The sequence below is a fragment of the Oncorhynchus nerka genome, linkage group LG2, assembly GCF_034236695.1.
Source record: "Oncorhynchus nerka isolate Pitt River linkage group LG2, Oner_Uvic_2.0, whole genome shotgun sequence".
NCBI lineage: Eukaryota > Metazoa > Chordata > Actinopteri > Salmoniformes > Salmonidae > Oncorhynchus > Oncorhynchus nerka.
Genome location: NC_088397.1, coordinates 79,569,161 through 79,586,579, shown reverse-complemented (window position 1 = coordinate 79,586,579; position 17,419 = coordinate 79,569,161). Strand labels below are relative to the sequence as shown.

General features: G+C 41.2%; 2 protein-coding genes across 2 annotated transcripts; one reads left to right on the top strand and one right to left on the bottom strand.

The window, feature by feature from the left end:
* Positions 1-3,581: 3,581 nt before the first annotated feature.
* Positions 3,582-10,460, bottom strand: LOC115143175 (protein ABHD14A-like). The gene is made up of 5 exons (XM_029683316.2): positions 10,351-10,460; positions 9,665-9,947; positions 9,248-9,363; positions 8,449-8,684; positions 3,582-5,025 (listed from the first exon to the last, which is right to left on the bottom strand). The coding sequence occupies exons 2-5, from the start codon at positions 9,925-9,927 to the stop codon at positions 4,843-4,845; spliced, it is 798 nt and encodes a 265-aa protein (XP_029539176.1). The 5' UTR covers positions 9,928-9,947; positions 10,351-10,460; the 3' UTR covers positions 3,582-4,842.
* Positions 10,461-10,682: 222 nt separating this feature from the next.
* Positions 10,683-15,918, top strand: LOC115131743 (zinc finger protein 43-like). Its single transcript, XM_065003166.1, has 3 exons — positions 10,683-10,967; positions 11,432-11,644; positions 11,758-15,918. Exons 2-3 carry the CDS (start codon positions 11,446-11,448, stop codon positions 14,493-14,495), a joined length of 2,937 nt encoding a protein of 978 aa, XP_064859238.1. The 5' UTR covers positions 10,683-10,967; positions 11,432-11,445; the 3' UTR covers positions 14,496-15,918.
* Positions 15,919-17,419: the final 1,501 nt, after the last annotated feature.

Below are 17,419 nucleotides of genomic sequence, written 5' to 3'. Positions count from 1 at the left end.
CGTAGCCTAGTGGTTAGAGTGTTGGACTAGTAACCGGAAGGTTGTAAGTTCAAACCCCCGAGCTGACAAGGTACAAATCTGTCGTTCTGCCCCTGAACAGGCAGTTAACCCACTAGGCCGTCATCTCACCAAGACACCTAACGTCTTCCTAGCTACATAAATTACCACCATGAATTAACATGGACTGTCAATTGAGACAAGTTTTTTTCTGAGGGGTCAAACTTCTGATGTGTTTACATCACGCTCATTTCACGTGACATGTAGACATAGTGGTCACTTCCTAGGCCGTCATTGAAAATAAGAATTTGTTCTTAACTGACTTGCCTAGTTAAATAAAGGTTAAAAAAAGCAAGCTCGTCCTGGGGCTCTGGTCACAAACAGACCCCACAGAGCCCCAGGACAGCAACACAATTAGACCCAACCAAATCATGAGGAAACAAAAATATAATTATTTTAAATGTGTCAAATAATTAACAAAAAAACAGAGCAAACTAGAATGCTACTTGGCCCTAAACAGAGAGTACACAGTGGCAGAACACCTGACCACTGTGACTGACCCAAACATAAGGAAAGCTTTGACTATGTACAGACTCAGTGAGCATAGCCGTGCTATTGAGAAAGGCAGCGGTAGGCGGACCTGGCTCTCAAGAGAAGACTGGCTATGTGCACCATGCCCACAAAATGAGGTGGAAACTGAGCTGCATTTCTTAACCTCCTGACAAATATATGACAATATTAGAGACACATATTACCCTCAGATTACACAGATCCACAAAGAATTAGATTTTTATTTTATTTTTATAAACTCCAATATCTACTGGGTGAAATACCAGTGTGTCATCACAGCAGCAATATTTGTGACCTGTTGCCACAAGTAAAGGGCAACCAGTGAAGAACAAACACCATTGTAAATAAAAACCCATATTTATGTTTATTTTCCCTTTTGTACTTTCACATCGTTACAACACTGTATACAGTGGGGAGAACAAGTATTTGATAACCTGCAAAATCGGCAGTGTTCAAACAGGTGCAGTTAATACAGGTAATGGGTGGAGAACAAGAGGGCTTCTTAAAGAAAAACGAACGGGTATGTGAGGCGGAATTCTTACTGGTTGGTAGGTGATCAAATACTTATGTCATGCAATAAAATGCAAATTAATTACTTAAAAATCATACAATGTGATTTTCTGGATTTTTGTTTTAGATTCCGTCTCTCACAGTTGAAGTGTACCTATGATAAAAAATTACAGACCTCTACATGCTTTGTAAGTAGGAAAACCTGCAAAATCGGCAGTGTATCAAATACTTGTTCTTCCCACTGTATATAAACTCAGCAAAAAAAGAAATGTCCTCTCAGTGTCAACTGCATTTATTTTCAGCAAACTTAACATGTGTAAATATTTGTATGAACATAACAAGACTCAACAACAGACATAAACTGAACAAGTTCCACAGACATGTGACTAACAGAAATGGAATAATGTGTCCCTGGTCAAAATCAAAAGTAACAGTATCTGGTGTGGCCACCAGCTGCATTAAGTACTCTGCAGTGCATCTCCTCCTCATGGACTGGACCAGATTTGCCAGTTCTTGCTGGGAGATGTTACCCCACTCTTCCACCAAGGCACCTGCAAGTTCCCGGACATTTCTGGGGGGAATGGCCCTAACCCTCACCCTCCGATCCAACAGGTCACAAATGTGCTCAATGCGATTGAGATCCAGGCTCTTCGCTGGCCATGGCAGAACACTGATATTCCTGTCTTGCAGGAGATCACACACAGAACGAGCAGTATGGCTAGTGGCATTGTCATGAAGGAGGGTCATGTCAGGATGAGCCTGCAGGAAGAGTACCACATGAGGGAGGAGGATGTCTTCCCTATAATGCACAGTGTTGAGATTGCCTGCAATGACATCAAGCTCAGACCCATGATGCTATGACACACCGCCCCAGACCGTGACGGACCCTCCACCTCCAAATCGATCCCGCTCCAGAGTACAGGTCTCGGTGTAACACTCATTCCTTTGACGATAAACGTGAATCCGAACATCACCCCTAGTGAGACAAAACCACGACTCGTCAGTGAAGAGCACTTTTTGCCAGTCCTGTCTGGTCCAGCGACGGTGGGTTTGTGCCCATAGGCGACGTCGATACCGGTGATGTCTGGTGACGACCTGGCTTACAACAGGCCTACAAGCCCTCAGGCCAGCCTCTCTCAGCCTATTGCGGACAGTCTGAGCACTGATGGAGGGATTGTGCATTCCTGGTGTAAATGGGGTTGTTGTTGCCATCCTGTACCTGTCCCGCGGGTGTGATGTTCAGATGTACCAATCCTGTGCAGGTGTTGTTACATGTGGTCTGCCACTGCGAGGACGATCAGCTGTCCATCCTGTCTCCCTGTAGCGCTGTATTGGGCGTCTCACAGTACGGACAGTGCCCTGGCACCATCTGCAGTCCTCATGCCTCCTTGCAGCATGCCTAAGGCATGTTCACGCAGATGAGCAGGGACCTTGGGCATCTTTCTTTTGGTGTTTTTCAGTCAGTAGAAAGGCCTCTTTAGTGTCCTAAGTTTTCATAACTGTGACCTTAATTGCCTACTAAGCTGTTAGTGTCTTAACGACTGTTCCACAGGTACATGTTCATTAATTGTTAATGGGTCATTGAACAAGCATGGGAAACAGTGTTTAAACCCTTTACAATGAAGATCTGTGAAGTTATTTTTTTACAAATTATTTTTGAAAGACAGGGTCCTGAAAAAGAGACGTTTCTTTTTTTGCTCAGTTTACATAGACATTTGAAATGTCTTTGTTATTTTGGAACTTCTGTGAGTGTAATGTTTACTGTTCATTTTTATTGTTTATTTCACTTTTGTGTATTATCTACTTCACTTGCTTTGGCAATATTAACATACGTTTCCCATGCCAATAAAGCCCTTGAATTGAGAGGCGAGATCACGTGGGACCATTCTAGCCAATGAGAAGGCAGGTATTGTGTCGCCCTGAAGAAGGCAGTGATGCCGAAACGTTGGTGATTTACCCAATAAATTACTGGAAGTTTATATATGGAGTGTGCAACTCTATTTTTATAGTTTATTGGCCGTTGGTCAGCACCTCCACACAAAATATTTTTTCTGGGTGTGCGTGCGCCAGCTTGTTTTTTTATTCTGGTATCGTGTGACCAACAGGTCATAAATATAAAATACTTTTTCTCCAAGTTGCCGGTTTGCCACGTGTGTATTTATATCATCCATTCGTAGCAACCTAAACATCACAAAATGTATTTTCAATCAAATAAGCCTCACATAACAAATAAGATGACCAAATTCCACACTCGCATTGACCTCCATACAAAAACTACTTGCTTGGTGGGCGAAAAAACAAGCAAAAACACCACTTACTTAAAGAGACAGATTTTGAGCCGAGTTACGCCTCTCACTTCTCCTCTTCCTCTCTGTTTGGAACATTCGGCACAAAGGATGTGCAATCGATCTCCAAATCATACATTTTTCTCCGACCAGTACAGTCTTTGTATATTTGCTTCACTGAGTACTTGTTGTAAATAGACAAAAACTAAATACAGAACATATTCTATGCAGTCTTTATTAAAGGAACTTAAGCGCAATAACAGCACAACTCAAAATACCTTTCATGATTGTTTAAGCCATTTAACTTGAGGCTTTAACTTGTTGTCCGATGAAACAAAATCATCTAATATGTACAAACTCATAACTTAAAATAGTGGTCATCCTCAAAACATAGAAATGTAACGGAGTGTACTTTTCTGGTTGCAACAGCTTTCTCATTTAGTAAATACCTTAATCATCGTTGGACCCCCCCACCACACACACACACACACACAAACACACTTCAGCAAGAAATTCAGAATGAACGTGAACATGCTTTAACAGGGAGCCAAAGTCTATAAATAAATATCTTCATGTTATTGTTAGTCTTTATCCAAGTTTCTGTACCATGAGATACAGTTGTGAATTGGCAACCATCGATTCTGTCTCCTCAACAAAAAAAACGCACAAGAGATTGTATTTTAAACTGATCTCACAATTTTCACAGGTAATTTCTCTAAACAGGGTCGTTCGTATTCACTATGAACCAAACAGAAGCAAAAGGGATGAAACAGGAAGGGACTACCTGAACTTTGTTTTCCGTTACAAAACACTTTGCTACAGTGTGCACGAATGAATACGACCCTGGTACTATCGCCTTAGATCTCCTTTAACCTCGTCATCCTCATCTCAACTAACTGATGTTGATATTCATCATGGAACCAATAATGAAGCCTGTAGAAAAAAACAAGTCTTTGCTTCTAGTCTTTGAATTTGCATATATTCTGTTCTACATGCTCAACTCAAAGAGTTGCTCTCGATTTGATGGGATGTCAACAAAAGCATCGCAATGTAAGCCACTCTACCAGGGTGGCTAGGGGCCTGGAGTTAGCCACTCTACCAGGGTGGCTAGGGGCCTGGAGTTAGCCACTCTACCAGGGTGGCTAGGGGCCTGGAGTTAGCCACTCTACCAGGGTGGCTAGGGGCCTAGAGTTAGCCACTTTACCAGGGTGGCTATGGGCCTGGAGTTAGCCACTCTACCAGGGTGGCTATGGGCCTGGAGTTAGCCACTCTACCAGGGTGGCTAGGGGCCTGGAGTAAGCCACTCTACCAGGGTGGCTAGGGGGCCCGGGGTAATTTGTAATATCAAAAGCAGCCTTTGCCCTATTATCCCAGAGGACTACTTTCCCTTTTTCTTATTTGTGTATAATTTCTCCACTTCCACACAAACACAACCCTGTTTATCTCTTTTTTCCTTCCCTCTATCTTCCTCCTCCCCCTCTCACTCCAGTTTGCTGAGAAAGTCCAACAGTGCTTGGTGGAACTCCCAAGGTTTGTCCATGTAGCAGGCATGGCGCGCCCCCTCCATCTTCAGGACTGAGTGGTGTGGGAGCTGCATGAGATTCTTGTGGGACTGGGCCCCCAGGTTGGTGTCTAGTGCTCCAAACACAATCAGAGTAGGAGTCTAAACAGGGACATAGGAGCAAGCAAGGATCAGGAAACAATACATCTACTCAGAGCTGCAAAATTCTGGCCACTTTCCCAACATTTTCTAGAGCTCCAGGTTGGATGATTCCTGGAATCAGGATGGAATAAGAAAGAATATCGGAAACCCTCCAATCAGGAACGTTACCTACAGTGTTCTATAAATTTGTGGACAGTATTACTACTCAGATTAGAGTCAAAACAAATTTCAAAGGCTGTTCTCAACGTCTAAAAACAGATTCTGTCATTTGTGCAAATGCATTACAGATACAGGTCACAAAAAATACCACGGTGTCTGGTTAGACTGTAAACTCTCCTTCCAGATTCACATTAAGCATCTCCAATCCAAAGTCAAATCTAGAATTGGCTTCCAATTTCGCAACAAAGCATCCTTCACTCATGCTGCGAAACATACCCTCGTAAAACTGACCATCCTACCGATCCTCGACTTCGGCGATGTCATTTACAAAATAGCCTCCAACACCCTACTCAACCAATTGGATGCAGTCTATCACAGTGCCATCCGTTTTGTCACCAAAGTCCCATTTACTACCCACCACTGCGACCTGTACACTCTCGTTGGCTGGCCCTCGCTTCATACTCGTCGCCAAACCCACTGGTCATCCACCCTCCAGGTCATCTACAAGTCTCTGCTAGGTAAAGCCCCGCCTTATCTCAGCTCACTGGTCACCAAAGCAGCACCCACCCGCAGCACGCGCTCCAGCAGGTATATCTCACTGATCACCCCCAAAGCCAATTGTTCCTTTGGCCGCCTTTCCTTCCAGTTCTCTGCTGCCATTGACTGGAACGAAATGCAAAAATCACTGAAGCTGAAGACTCATATCTCCCTCACTAGCTTAAAGCACCAGCTGTCAGAGCAGCTCACAGATCACTGCACCTGTACATAGCCCATCTGTAAATAGCCCATCCAACTACCTCATTCCCATACTGAATATATTTATTTATCTTGCTCCTTTGCACCACAGTATCTCTACTTGCACATTCATCTCCTGCACATCTACCATTCCAGTGTTTAATTGCTATATTGTAGTTACTTTGCCACCATGGCCTATTTATTGCCTTACCTCCCTTATCCTACCTCATTTGCACATACAGTATATAGACTTTTTCTACTATATTATTGACTGTATGTTTATTTATTCCATGTGTTGTATGTGTCGAACTGCTTTGCTTTATCTTGGCCAGGTCGCAGTTGCAAATGAGAACTTGTTCTCAACTAGCCTAACTGGTTAAATAAAGGTTAAATAAAATAAATACATAAAATACCCATAGCTCCATTCTGCTCCCTGGTGGTTATTTTGCATGGCTGCACAACATTCAAAACTAGTCAGTGACATTTTCTATGTAAACAAAACCTGTAAATATCCGTATCAGAAAAATGACACTGATTTATTACTGATAGAGGCTCTGAGTAATTGAATTTAATTGTGAATAGAGTTAAAACACACCAACTATGATTGTGTGTGAGCCCAGTCAGGGATAACCTTAAACCAATCACGGACTTCCACTGATCTAAGACGACAAGACCTGCTGTTATTGGTGTATTTCTCAGTGCCAAGAGAACCATTTAGCTGTGCCCAAGACCATTATGTCAGATACTAACTGCTTAAGAGTGACTATATACAGTAACCCTTACAAAGTAAACAAAATGTACAGTGCCTTCAGAATGTATTCAGACCCCTTGACCTGTTCCACACTTTTTTTTGTTACAGCCAAATTTAAAATGGATTAAATATAGATTTGTTTGGTCACTCGTTACCCCATAATGTCAAAGTGGAATTATGTTTTTCTTTTTACAAATTAATAAACAATAAAAAGCTGAAATGCCTCGAGTAAATTAGTATTCAACCCCTTTGTTATGGCAAGTTTAAATACATTCAGGGGTAAAATGGGCTTAACAAGTCACATAATAAGTTGTATGAACTCACTCTGTGTGCAATAATATATTTTAACATGATTTTTCAATGACTACCTCAACTCTGTACCCCACACATACAATTATCTGTAAGGTCCCTCAGTGAATTTAAAACCCAGATTCAACCACGAGGGAGGTTTTCCAATGCCTTGCAAAGATGGGCAAAAAAAAAAAGGAATATCCCTTTGAACATTGGTGAAGTTATTGATTACACTTTGAATGGTATATCAATACACCCATCACACTAAGGATACAGTCATCCTTCCTAACTCAGTTGCCGGAGATGAAGGAAATCGCTCAGAAATTTCACCATGAAGCCAATGGTGACTTAAAAACAGTTAAGAGTTTAATGGCTTTGGTAGGAGAAAAACTGAGGATAGATCAACAACATTGTAGTTACTCCACAATACTAACCTAGTTGACAGAGGGAAAAGAAGAAAGCCTTTACAGAATACAAAATATTCCAAAACATACATCCTGTTTGCAACAAGGCAATAAAGTAATACAGCAAAAAATGTGGCAAAAATAATTCACTTTTTGTCCTGACTACAAAGTGTTAAGTTTGGGGCAAATCCAATACAACACATTACTGAGTTCCACTCTCCATATTTTCAAGCATAGTGATGGCTGCATCATGTTATAAGTATGCATGTAATCGTTAAGGACTGGGGAGTTTTTAGGATAAAAAATAAATGGGAATGGAGCTAAGCACAAGCAAAATCCTAGAGGAAAACCTGGTTCAGTCTGCTTTCCACCTGACACTGGGAGATTAATTCACTTTTCAGCAGAACAATAACCTAAAACACAAGGCCAAATAAATCTACACTGGAGTTGCTTACCAGGAAGACAGTGGCAGTGACAGTTTTGACTTAAATATACTTGTAAATCCACGGCAAGACCTGAAAATGGATGTCTAGCAATGATCAACAACCAATTTGACAGAGCTTGAATAATTATTTTTAAATAAATGGGAAAATATTGCACAATCCAGGTGTGAAAAGGTATTAAAACTTATCCTGAAAAACTCACAGCTGTAATCGCTGCCAATGGTGCTTCAACAAAGTATTGACTCAGGGGTGTGAATACTTATGTAACTTACATATTTATGTATTTAATTTTAAATTAGTAAACATTTCTAAAATGTTTTCACTTTGGTTTATTGTGTGTAGATGGGTGAGAAAAAAACATTTAATGCATTTTGAATTCAGGCCATAACAACAAAATGTGGAATAAGTCAAGGGGTATGAATACTTTCTAAAGGCACTGTATGCCTTCAAGTAATCATTGCCATCTTTACGGTGACATTTTCGCACTGCTTCCACTGCTACTACTAGAAGCGTCCCACTGGAAGCTGGTTCACACCCCAAAAAAGTATCTAGTTCCACGCAAAAATTCATCCAGTTCTTTGCTTTTATTAGGTTTATGTATCAGACTGAACACCCAACCACCCAGAATTACAGCTCTCACCTGGATGCTCTGGTACTGCTGAGGGGTGTAGCTGCGGGTTCCTACTGGGGCTATGGGGATGAAGCCGTGCAGCTGGGCACTGTGTTTCATAAGGAAGGGGATGGAGTAGTGGCCGCTCATAGAAGGGCTGAGCAGCACCGCTGTCCTCACGCCCAAAGCCTCCATAAACCTCCCCAGAAGGTCCACCCGATGCTGGTCTGTCTTCACAGCATCCGAGTCTGGAGAGTTCCCAAATCCTGGAGGGAGAAAAGAGAGCGAGAGAGAAGATAAATAACTGATAAAGCATTATAAAATACCTTCTCCATCCCATTTTGGCATTTTGTGTGGGTGTAAAAAAAACATTTGTAGAATTCAATGAGAACCAAGGAACCTAACTTGATATGTATTTAAGTTCAGTAATTATAGTGTTCCCTTCCAACTCCTTCACACTGCCATTTCTAACAGTTTGGTCAGTGATGCTGTGCTACACAGTGAACAACACCGTGCAGCACATTAAACCACAGTTAAAGCTGAAATCTGCAGTAACATTTGTTATTGTTTCGTTGTTGAAACAGAGGAAAAGAGCATCCAGCATCGTGGTTAAAAAAAATCATTACATACTGTTCTATTGTACGTGCAATGATATCTGAGGGAAAAAAGCAGTGTTGGTTGTTTGAAGTAACTTCTTTGTTGTTGTAAAATCCCAAACAGATGTGGGAGTTTCACCATTAAGGATTCCAGCTTTAAGTGGGCTTTAACTGCATTTCAGCCAGTTAAACAACATAACATTCTCAGGCTTGAATGTTATTGTAGCTCGAACCTGGTAGGTCCACAGCCAAGGCCTGGTATCCGTTTGTGGCCAGCAAGGCCAGGGTGCCCAGTTCCTCCCAGGTTTTGGAAGAGAAAGCTTGGCCATGGAGAAGGACCACTTGCAGCCTGTATAGGAAAGACAACCAGGTGTTTAAGTCACTATTTATTTCAGTCCTCCCGCACTACTGTAATGGCAATCCAGTGACTAACAGTTGCACAGGGTTATCATAATTATTGAGTAACTACAGTGCTTATGCATCAACACATCTTTAGTTAAATCTGTTTACATGGGCTTGGGTTCTCTGCAATTCTTACTTTATGCAGTTTCAGATAAGAGGTTGCTGGGCTAGGCTAATTTGTATGAGGGGGGGGTTCGGTGTGTGGATGTCTGACCATTTTTACTGCTGCTGGAGGTGACTACCCTCACCTGGGCAGTATCTGCCTACCAGATCCATCGACCGGCAAAGCTTCCCTGAAGAAGAGTGGAGGGTCCCCGGGTAGCTGCCCTGTGCGGACGGACACGTTGATGGCAGGAGGCGGAGGAGGAGAGACAGCCACCAGGCCCATCCTCTGGACATCCAGCGAAGGCTCCATGCTGCCCTGACGAATGGACGGCAGTAGCAGGTACAACAGAACAGTGGCCAGCAACACCAGGCCCAGCACAACAAGACGGTTACGTAGAAAATTCATTTCAGCCAAAGTTGGTTGATCTGGAGAGAATAACAGAGATTCAGGATTTAGTAAGAAGCCAATAAAATGTCCATAAGTAGTTTCTGATATACTAAAATAACCATAAAGATGTGAGTATTTGCCTGTGGAGTACTCCATAATTAATGCTTCTATGACACTTGTATATTTTGATGATTATGTTTAAAGCACTGAATATTATTATGATAAAGTTAGTGGCTAGTAGTGCTGAACTGAATGGCAGCGAAGGTAGGACACGAAATAGTTCCAGTGTCAATACACCCATCCATGTGAAATTAAGCTAACGTTGTTAGCTACCTAGGTACCTAAACTAGCTAACATGCATGATTATAAGCCTTCTTCACGACAGTCATTCGTCCCGTGACACAAATTTCATAGCTAACATAAAATTATTTGAAAATATACCTCATAAATAGCTGGGTGCCCGCAGTTGTTATTAGTCTAAGACAGTAGCGAATGGATGCGTAGTGAAATCCTTTGCTATTTGGAGTGGCAGATATAAAGTGTGTTTCACATAAATAATTCCGGAAAATAACTATTACTTTGCGTTGTTTTCGTTCCAATACAAATCCAGGTACTTGTAAAACATATACAATTGATATAGCTCAGTATCAATTATGGAATAATTAACTACTGAACTATGACATCTACAAGATATTATAATGAAACGTTTTTCATTTAGATCAAATAAATTGTTGTTTCTAATCGAACACATTTGTGGGCTGCACAACAATATGGCGGGGTAAAAGCCAGGTTATGGCTAGACGGGATGCAGCTTTTGTCAAATTAACAACATATTTGACTTTTTGCAGCAGGTTATGATAATTTACGAAGCAGGTTAAGAGAATGAACGTAGCAGGTTAGGATACTTGTGTTAAGGTTATGACAAGAGTTATGGTTAGTGTTAGTAAAATGCTAAATAAATCAACTTGTGGTGTTAATTTGACCAAAGCTGGATACCTTCTAGTCTTGACCGGGTAACCACGGCAGAAAAAGAACGGAGTGACTCGATGTTGTATTAGGTTTGTATCTGGTACATTTGTGAATTTATTAGGCATAACTATCGTGCTTTCTGTCTCTCTGCGGAAGTTTGTTATTTAGATGATTATATGGTTCCTCATCCTGAAAGTAGTCTATGGTAGAAAACCGAATCCATGGTTCGTTTTTTTTCGCCAACATCCGCTAACTTTACCCACAGCTAGCTAGCTAACAGTCAATGGATGTGATATCAACCGTGCAATGTAATTTATTTTTTATCTCAATAATATGAAAGTAACTTCAAACCAAATAATTTAGTTAGTTTGGCCATGATAGCGTTCAACTTTGAGATCCTCTGATAATTTGCATTCTGCTTTGGTTCTCAATTGAAAAGTGCACATCTCGTGTGCCTATCAACAATGAGAAGGGATTCTTTATCTAACATGTAGAAAGATGTTTGTAGATTTATTTTTGTGTGTTTGTGTGCTTCTTTGGTGATACGTCTCAGAATAAGACGATAACATGGAGTCCATTGATTTGGAGAGGGAGGACCCTTCTAGCTCACTATCTGGATATGCCAATGGAGAGATAATGACCCTGGAGATCTCAGAGGTCTCTCCAGACTTGCTTGTTCTCGAGGTAAAAGACAACCTACCTAAAAGTAACCATGGCAGCCTAGACATGGAGATGGATGCTGACTTTCATAATGATGATGGGCATGGTAAGAAAAGAACAAGGGTATTGGTTTGTGGGTTAGGCTAACTTGTTAACTGGGTTAACTGTGAGGTCAAAATAATCTAAATGTTGTACTTGTTGCCTCTGTCTTTTTTAAAGGTTTTGCGAATGTGGAACTCCAGTTCTTTCCATGTGATTCCTGCGAAGCCTCCTTCACTAGTGAACCAGAGCTGGAGCAGCACTTCATAAGCTCTCATTCAATATGTGATGTAGCAAGTGAGAGAGGAAGACCGAAAGCCAAGTCAATGGAAACAGAAGGTGTCTCACCCCTGCACACCTGCATGACTTGTGGGAAGGTGTTCAAATACCTAACTTCATTTCGAAAACATGAGGAAACTCATATCAAAGCCCTGTACACCTGCAAGACTTGTGGGAAGGAGTTTAAATACCTAACTTCATTCACAAAGCACCAGGCCACTCACATTGTACCAAGACTGAGAGGAAATGGAAAGTCAATCATAGCAGTAGGCTTAAATGTCAATCAGAAAGTGAAAGGCCTTCACACCTGCAGGCACTGTGGTAAGGGGTTCAAATACCTAACTTCTTTCATAAAGCATGAGAAGACTCACAGGATAACCAAAAAAAGCAGAAAAAAACAGAGGAACCCTTCAAGTTCTGAGATTATTGTACGTCTTGAAGGCAATAGGAAAGATGACACAGAAACTTGTTTAAGGGCCACCAAGAAAAAAAGGAAGAACATCAATGATACTGAGGATCAGGATGCATGTATTCTAATATCTTCTGATGATGAACTAGCCAACACTGCAGAGCAGCAAACACCTGACTCTAACCGTTCTCCTCCTTTTCCTTCTGACTCTAACCGTTCTCCTCCTTTTCCTTCTGACTCTAACCGTTCTCCTCCTTTTCCTTCTGACTCTAACTGTTCTCCTCCTTTTCCTTCTGACTCTAACCGTTCTCCTCCTTTTCCTTCTGACTCTAACCGTTCTCCTCCTTTTCCTTCTGACTCTAACCGTTCTCCTCCTTTTCCTTCTGACTCTAACCGTTCTCCTCCTTTTCCTTCTGACTCTAACCGTTCTCCTCCTTTTCCGGCTGACTCTAACCGTTCTCCTCCTTTTCCGGCTGACTCTAACCGTTCTCCTCCGTTTCCTTGTCTGGACTGTGGGAAGGTTTTTAAGTTTTTCAAATCTTACCAAAAACACCAGAAAAGACATGCTTGGGCACAGGGCAAAAGTGAAATAGTGCCTCCTAAACAGGAGCACGGACCGGAAGTGAAACAACAGATTAGATGTCCAGTTTGTGGTAGACCATTCAACAAGCTTAAAGCTTGTACCAAACATGAGAAAATGTATCATCGGGAAAATAACTTGCGTAAAAACACATTTTCTTTAACGTGCTGTGAATGTGACCGTCATTTTGAAAAGGCAGATATTTTCCAAAAGCATAAGTGCTTCCACCTGCGTAAGCATGTAAAGGCTTTCATAGAGGCAAGTAGGGTGAGCCAACAGGGGGATATTTTCTATTGTCAACTCTGTGTCCTAAAGCTCGCCAGTGGACTGGAGTTTGAGAATCATGCCAGGGATATGCACCCAGACCAATACCGCAAAACCCTAAAAGCAGTAGGCAATGTCAGGACATGTATCATTAAAGACACCTTGAAAGGCTTGCCGACACAAAGGGATCTGGAGGCAACTGAAATAGACTTAAACACTGTAGGACAGACAGAGGAAGATGTATCGAGACAATTTATTTGCAAAGATTGTGGGGACTGTTTCATATATCATGTTTCGTTTAATTTTTGTGGGAAATGTTTAAAGGATCGCAAAGACTCTAGGAGAATTCGGGAGAGCAACGTAAAAGCCTCCAAGCTGCACCACTGTGAAAAATGTGGACTTGACTTTGGCCGAAAAGATCACCTAAAGCGCCACAGCTGTTCTCATTCTGGCAGTTCCTATATCTGTTTTGATTGTGGCGTTGGATTCAGGGATCCAGGAGAGTTGCGGACGCATGAAAAGACTCATCAGGTGAGAAACCACATCTTCCAACTGCGTGAGAAGCGATGTGAACATCAAAAGGAACTGATGTTGCATCATGAAGTTGATCATCCAGGACCAGACGGTTATACATGCCACCAGTGTGGCAAGAAATGTAGTACTGGGGAAAAGCTGGGGAAACACAGAATGATCCATTCGGCCAAAACTCCCCATGCTTGTTCATATTGCGGTACAAAGTTCAAGAGGCGAGAGCATTTGAGACGGCATGAGAACCTGCACACCAATGAGAAACCTCACCTTAGTCATTGTTATGGAGATACATTTGGGCGGCAGGAGGACTTAAAGACCCACCTCGGTAAAATGCACACAATGTTGAGAAGTTATCTTTGTAAGACTTGTGGGACAACGTTCAAGGACCGTAACTCTCTCCGGAGACATAGATATCACACTCACACAAAGGCAGGTAAGGTGTTCCAATGTGAGGAGTGTGGCCTAAGCTTCAGCCGGGCGGATCATTTGAAGCACCACAAGTACACACATTCTACTGAAAGGCCCTTCTCATGCTCATTGTGTTACAAAGTATTCCACATTGCAGAAAACCTCAAGAAGCATGAGCGAAATCATAGAAACAAGTGGTTGGAGTACCTCAACACCCGCCGCCACAATAACACACCCAAGCAGGAGAGCCATGTTTCTGAGCGCTCCAAGTGGAAACTGGGCTGGTCTGAAGCATCTGCCCTACTAAAGCTCATTCAGAGCCACTCCCAGCAGCAACATCATACCTGCTATGTTTGTAAAAATACTTTCAGAGAGCTTTACTATCTGAAAAGACACCGTCTACTAAACTGTCTTGGACAAAGGAGTAAAATTATGAATTCATTCTGATATGGAACTGTTCAATAACTCACTTTGGTGTTGATAATATGAGAGATTTAGAAGATTAATTTAATTTTGTAGAACTTGTGTATTTGTATATAGTGAGCTGTGGTTTGGTATCTTGTATTGTCTGGTTATTTAAATGTTATTGTAGACCCTCATAGCCATCATACCAGAGCCAGTGTTGCCAATATTAGACTGCGGTGCTATAGTAGGATTACATTAGGCACAGACGTCAGTTCAACATCTATTTTACATTTTTGTAAACTAATGTGAATTCAAAATGAAATCAGCAAAACATTTCACCATGACATTGGATTTAGGTACCAAGTTGGGTGAAAAAAAATCCTGTACGTTGATGACCTTTTGCAAATACGATCATTTTTCCACGTAGATTCAAAGTCATCACATTGTTTCCACGTCATTTCAACAAAAACATCTATGTTTAAACCAGTTTTTGCCCTGTGGGATTGCTGGGGAAATAATTATTTCCTTAAAACTGGTGCAGAAGAATGGAATGGTGTACCAAACCTTATAAAATCCATCCCCACACTAGGGAGTTTTAAGAAACCTTAAGAGGAAATAAATGGTTTATGGTAAAATGCTTTACAACTACACAAGCTAAAAGAAAGTATAATTGTATCAATGAACATTACTTGGTCACCTATTTTATTCCTTTTACTGTTTCCTCCCTATTGATGAGATGTATTTGAGATGTTATAATTAAGCAATAAAGCCTGACGAGGTGTTATATATTGCCAAACTACCACAGCTAAAGGCTGTTCTTAGGTGCAACGCGGTGTGCCTTGATACAGCCCTTAGCCCATATAAAGCAAACTCCTGATGTGCCTTAATTATATTATAAACTGGTTACCAATGTAATTAGAACAGTAAACAAGTAATTATGCATCATACCTGTGGTATATTTAAGCAATAAGGCCCCCGAGGGGGTGTGGTATATGACTAACATACCACGGCCAAGGGCTGTTCTTAAGCATGACGCAACGCGGAGTTCCTGGATACAGTCCGTAGCTGTTGTATATTGGCAATATGCCACAAACCCCTGAGGTTACAAACGTAATTACAGTAGTAAGGAAATAATTATGGGTCATATCCGTGGTATATTTAAGCAATAAGGCACCTCGGGTTTGTGGCATATGGCCAAAATACCAGAGCTAAGGGTTGTATCCAGGCATGCCACGTTGTGCCTAAGAAAAGCCCTTAGTTGTAGTATATTGGCCATATACCACCCCCCTCTGGCCTTATTGCTTAAATATACCACGGTTTATAATCTTGTGTATATTTTCTTTTTGTGTATATTCAAGGGGACCACAATGGAAATACGTTTTAAATTGTGTGGTTGTATTGTGTTTAAAATGGTCAAATTCTATCATGCATTTTAACAATGACAATTATAAAATCAAACAATTCATTTTGTTATCTTGTTTCCTGTATGGAATGCCCACCTAAGAATGTCTATAGGACCAGGAATACATATCCAAATATCCTTCAACATTTTGTTATTGAAGCAGTTAGGAACCTTGCATGCATACTTTATAGTATATTCTTACTCTTACCTCTTTTGTAACATTTTGGAAATGAACAATGAAACAGATGTTGATGATCAATAAAGCAAAGAGATGGTGTAATAAAAAAAACACTATCATTTTTGTTCCAAAGTATCCTCATGGAGTGATCACAGAGCATCATTGTGGTCCAGACTTGAATAATGACAGATTCGAGGATGGTATTGTGTTCATCTCTCACCATCCACACCTGGCGTTTCACAATACCTTGGTTTTCTTCTCTTACATCTAACTCGTATTTATTTAAGACGGCTTCTCTTTCTAAACAATTAATACCATACAGTATACTCTCACATATACAAAAAAATCCTGTATAAGAAGGTAATGTTCACTGAAAAAGGTCAGAAGTATGGATTAACTGCTCAGCATCTGACCGTAAGGAGCTACAGAAGGTAGTGCTTACGGCCCAGTACATCACTGGGGCCAAGCTTCCTGCCATCCAGGACCTATATAATAGGCTGTGTCAGAGGAAAGCCCATTAAATTGTCAGAGACTCCAGTAACCCAAGTCATAGACTGTTTTCTCTGCTACCGCACAGCAAGCTGTACCGGGGTGCCAAGTCTAAGACCAAAAGGCTCCTCAGCAGCTTCTGTCCCCAAGCCATAAGACTGCTGAACAATTAATCAAATGGCCACCGGACTATTTACATTGACCCCCCCCTCCATTTGTTTTGTACACTGCTGCTACTCACAGATTATTATCTATGCATAGTCACCCCTACCTACAGTTGAAGTCAGAAGTTTACATGCACCTTAGCCAAATACATTTAAACTCAGTTTTTCACAATTCTTGATATATAATCCTTGTAAAAAATTCCCTGTCTTAGGTCAGTTAGGATCACTACTTTATTTTAAGAATGTGAAATGTCAATAATAGTAGAGAGAATGATTTATTCCAGCTTTTATTTCTTTCATCACATTCCCAGTGGGTCAGAAGTTTACGTACACTCACTTAGTATTTGGTAGCATTGCCTTTAAATTGTTTAACTTGGGTCAAACATTTTAGGTAGCCTTCAATAAGCTTCCCACAATAAGTTGGGTGAATTTGGCCCATTCCTCCTGACAGAGCTGGTGTAACTGAGTCAGGTTTGCAGGCGTCCTTGCTCATACATGCTTTTTCAGTTCTGCCCACAAATGTTCTATGGGATTGAGGTCAGGACTTTGTGATGGCCACTTCAATACCTTGACTTTCTTGTCCTTAAGTCATTTTGCCACAATTTTGGGTCATTGTCCATTTGGAAGACCCATTTGCAACCAAGCTTTAACTTCATGACTGATGTCTTGAGATGTTGCTTCAAAATATCCACATAATTTTCCTGCCTCATGATGCCATCTATTTTGTGAAGTG

Coding starts and splice junctions, on each gene's coding strand:
- LOC115143175 (XM_029683316.2), bottom strand. CDS start 9,927: ATGAATTTTCTACGTAACCGTCTTGTTGTGCTGGGCCTGGTGTTGCTG. Junction 8,685..9,247: donor CTTGGCTGTGGACCTACCAG/GTTCGAGCTACA, acceptor TTCTCCCTCCAG/GATTTGGGAACTCTCCAGAC. Junction 5,026..8,448: donor AGCAGTACCAGAGCATCCAG/GTGAGAGCTGTA, acceptor GTCCCTGTTTAG/ACTCCTACTCTGATTGTGTT.
- LOC115131743 (XM_065003166.1), top strand. CDS start 11,446: ATGGAGTCCATTGATTTGGAGAGGGAGGACCCTTCTAGCTCACTATCT. Junction 11,645..11,757: donor TCATAATGATGATGGGCATG/GTAAGAAAAGAA, acceptor TCTTTTTTAAAG/GTTTTGCGAATGTGGAACTC.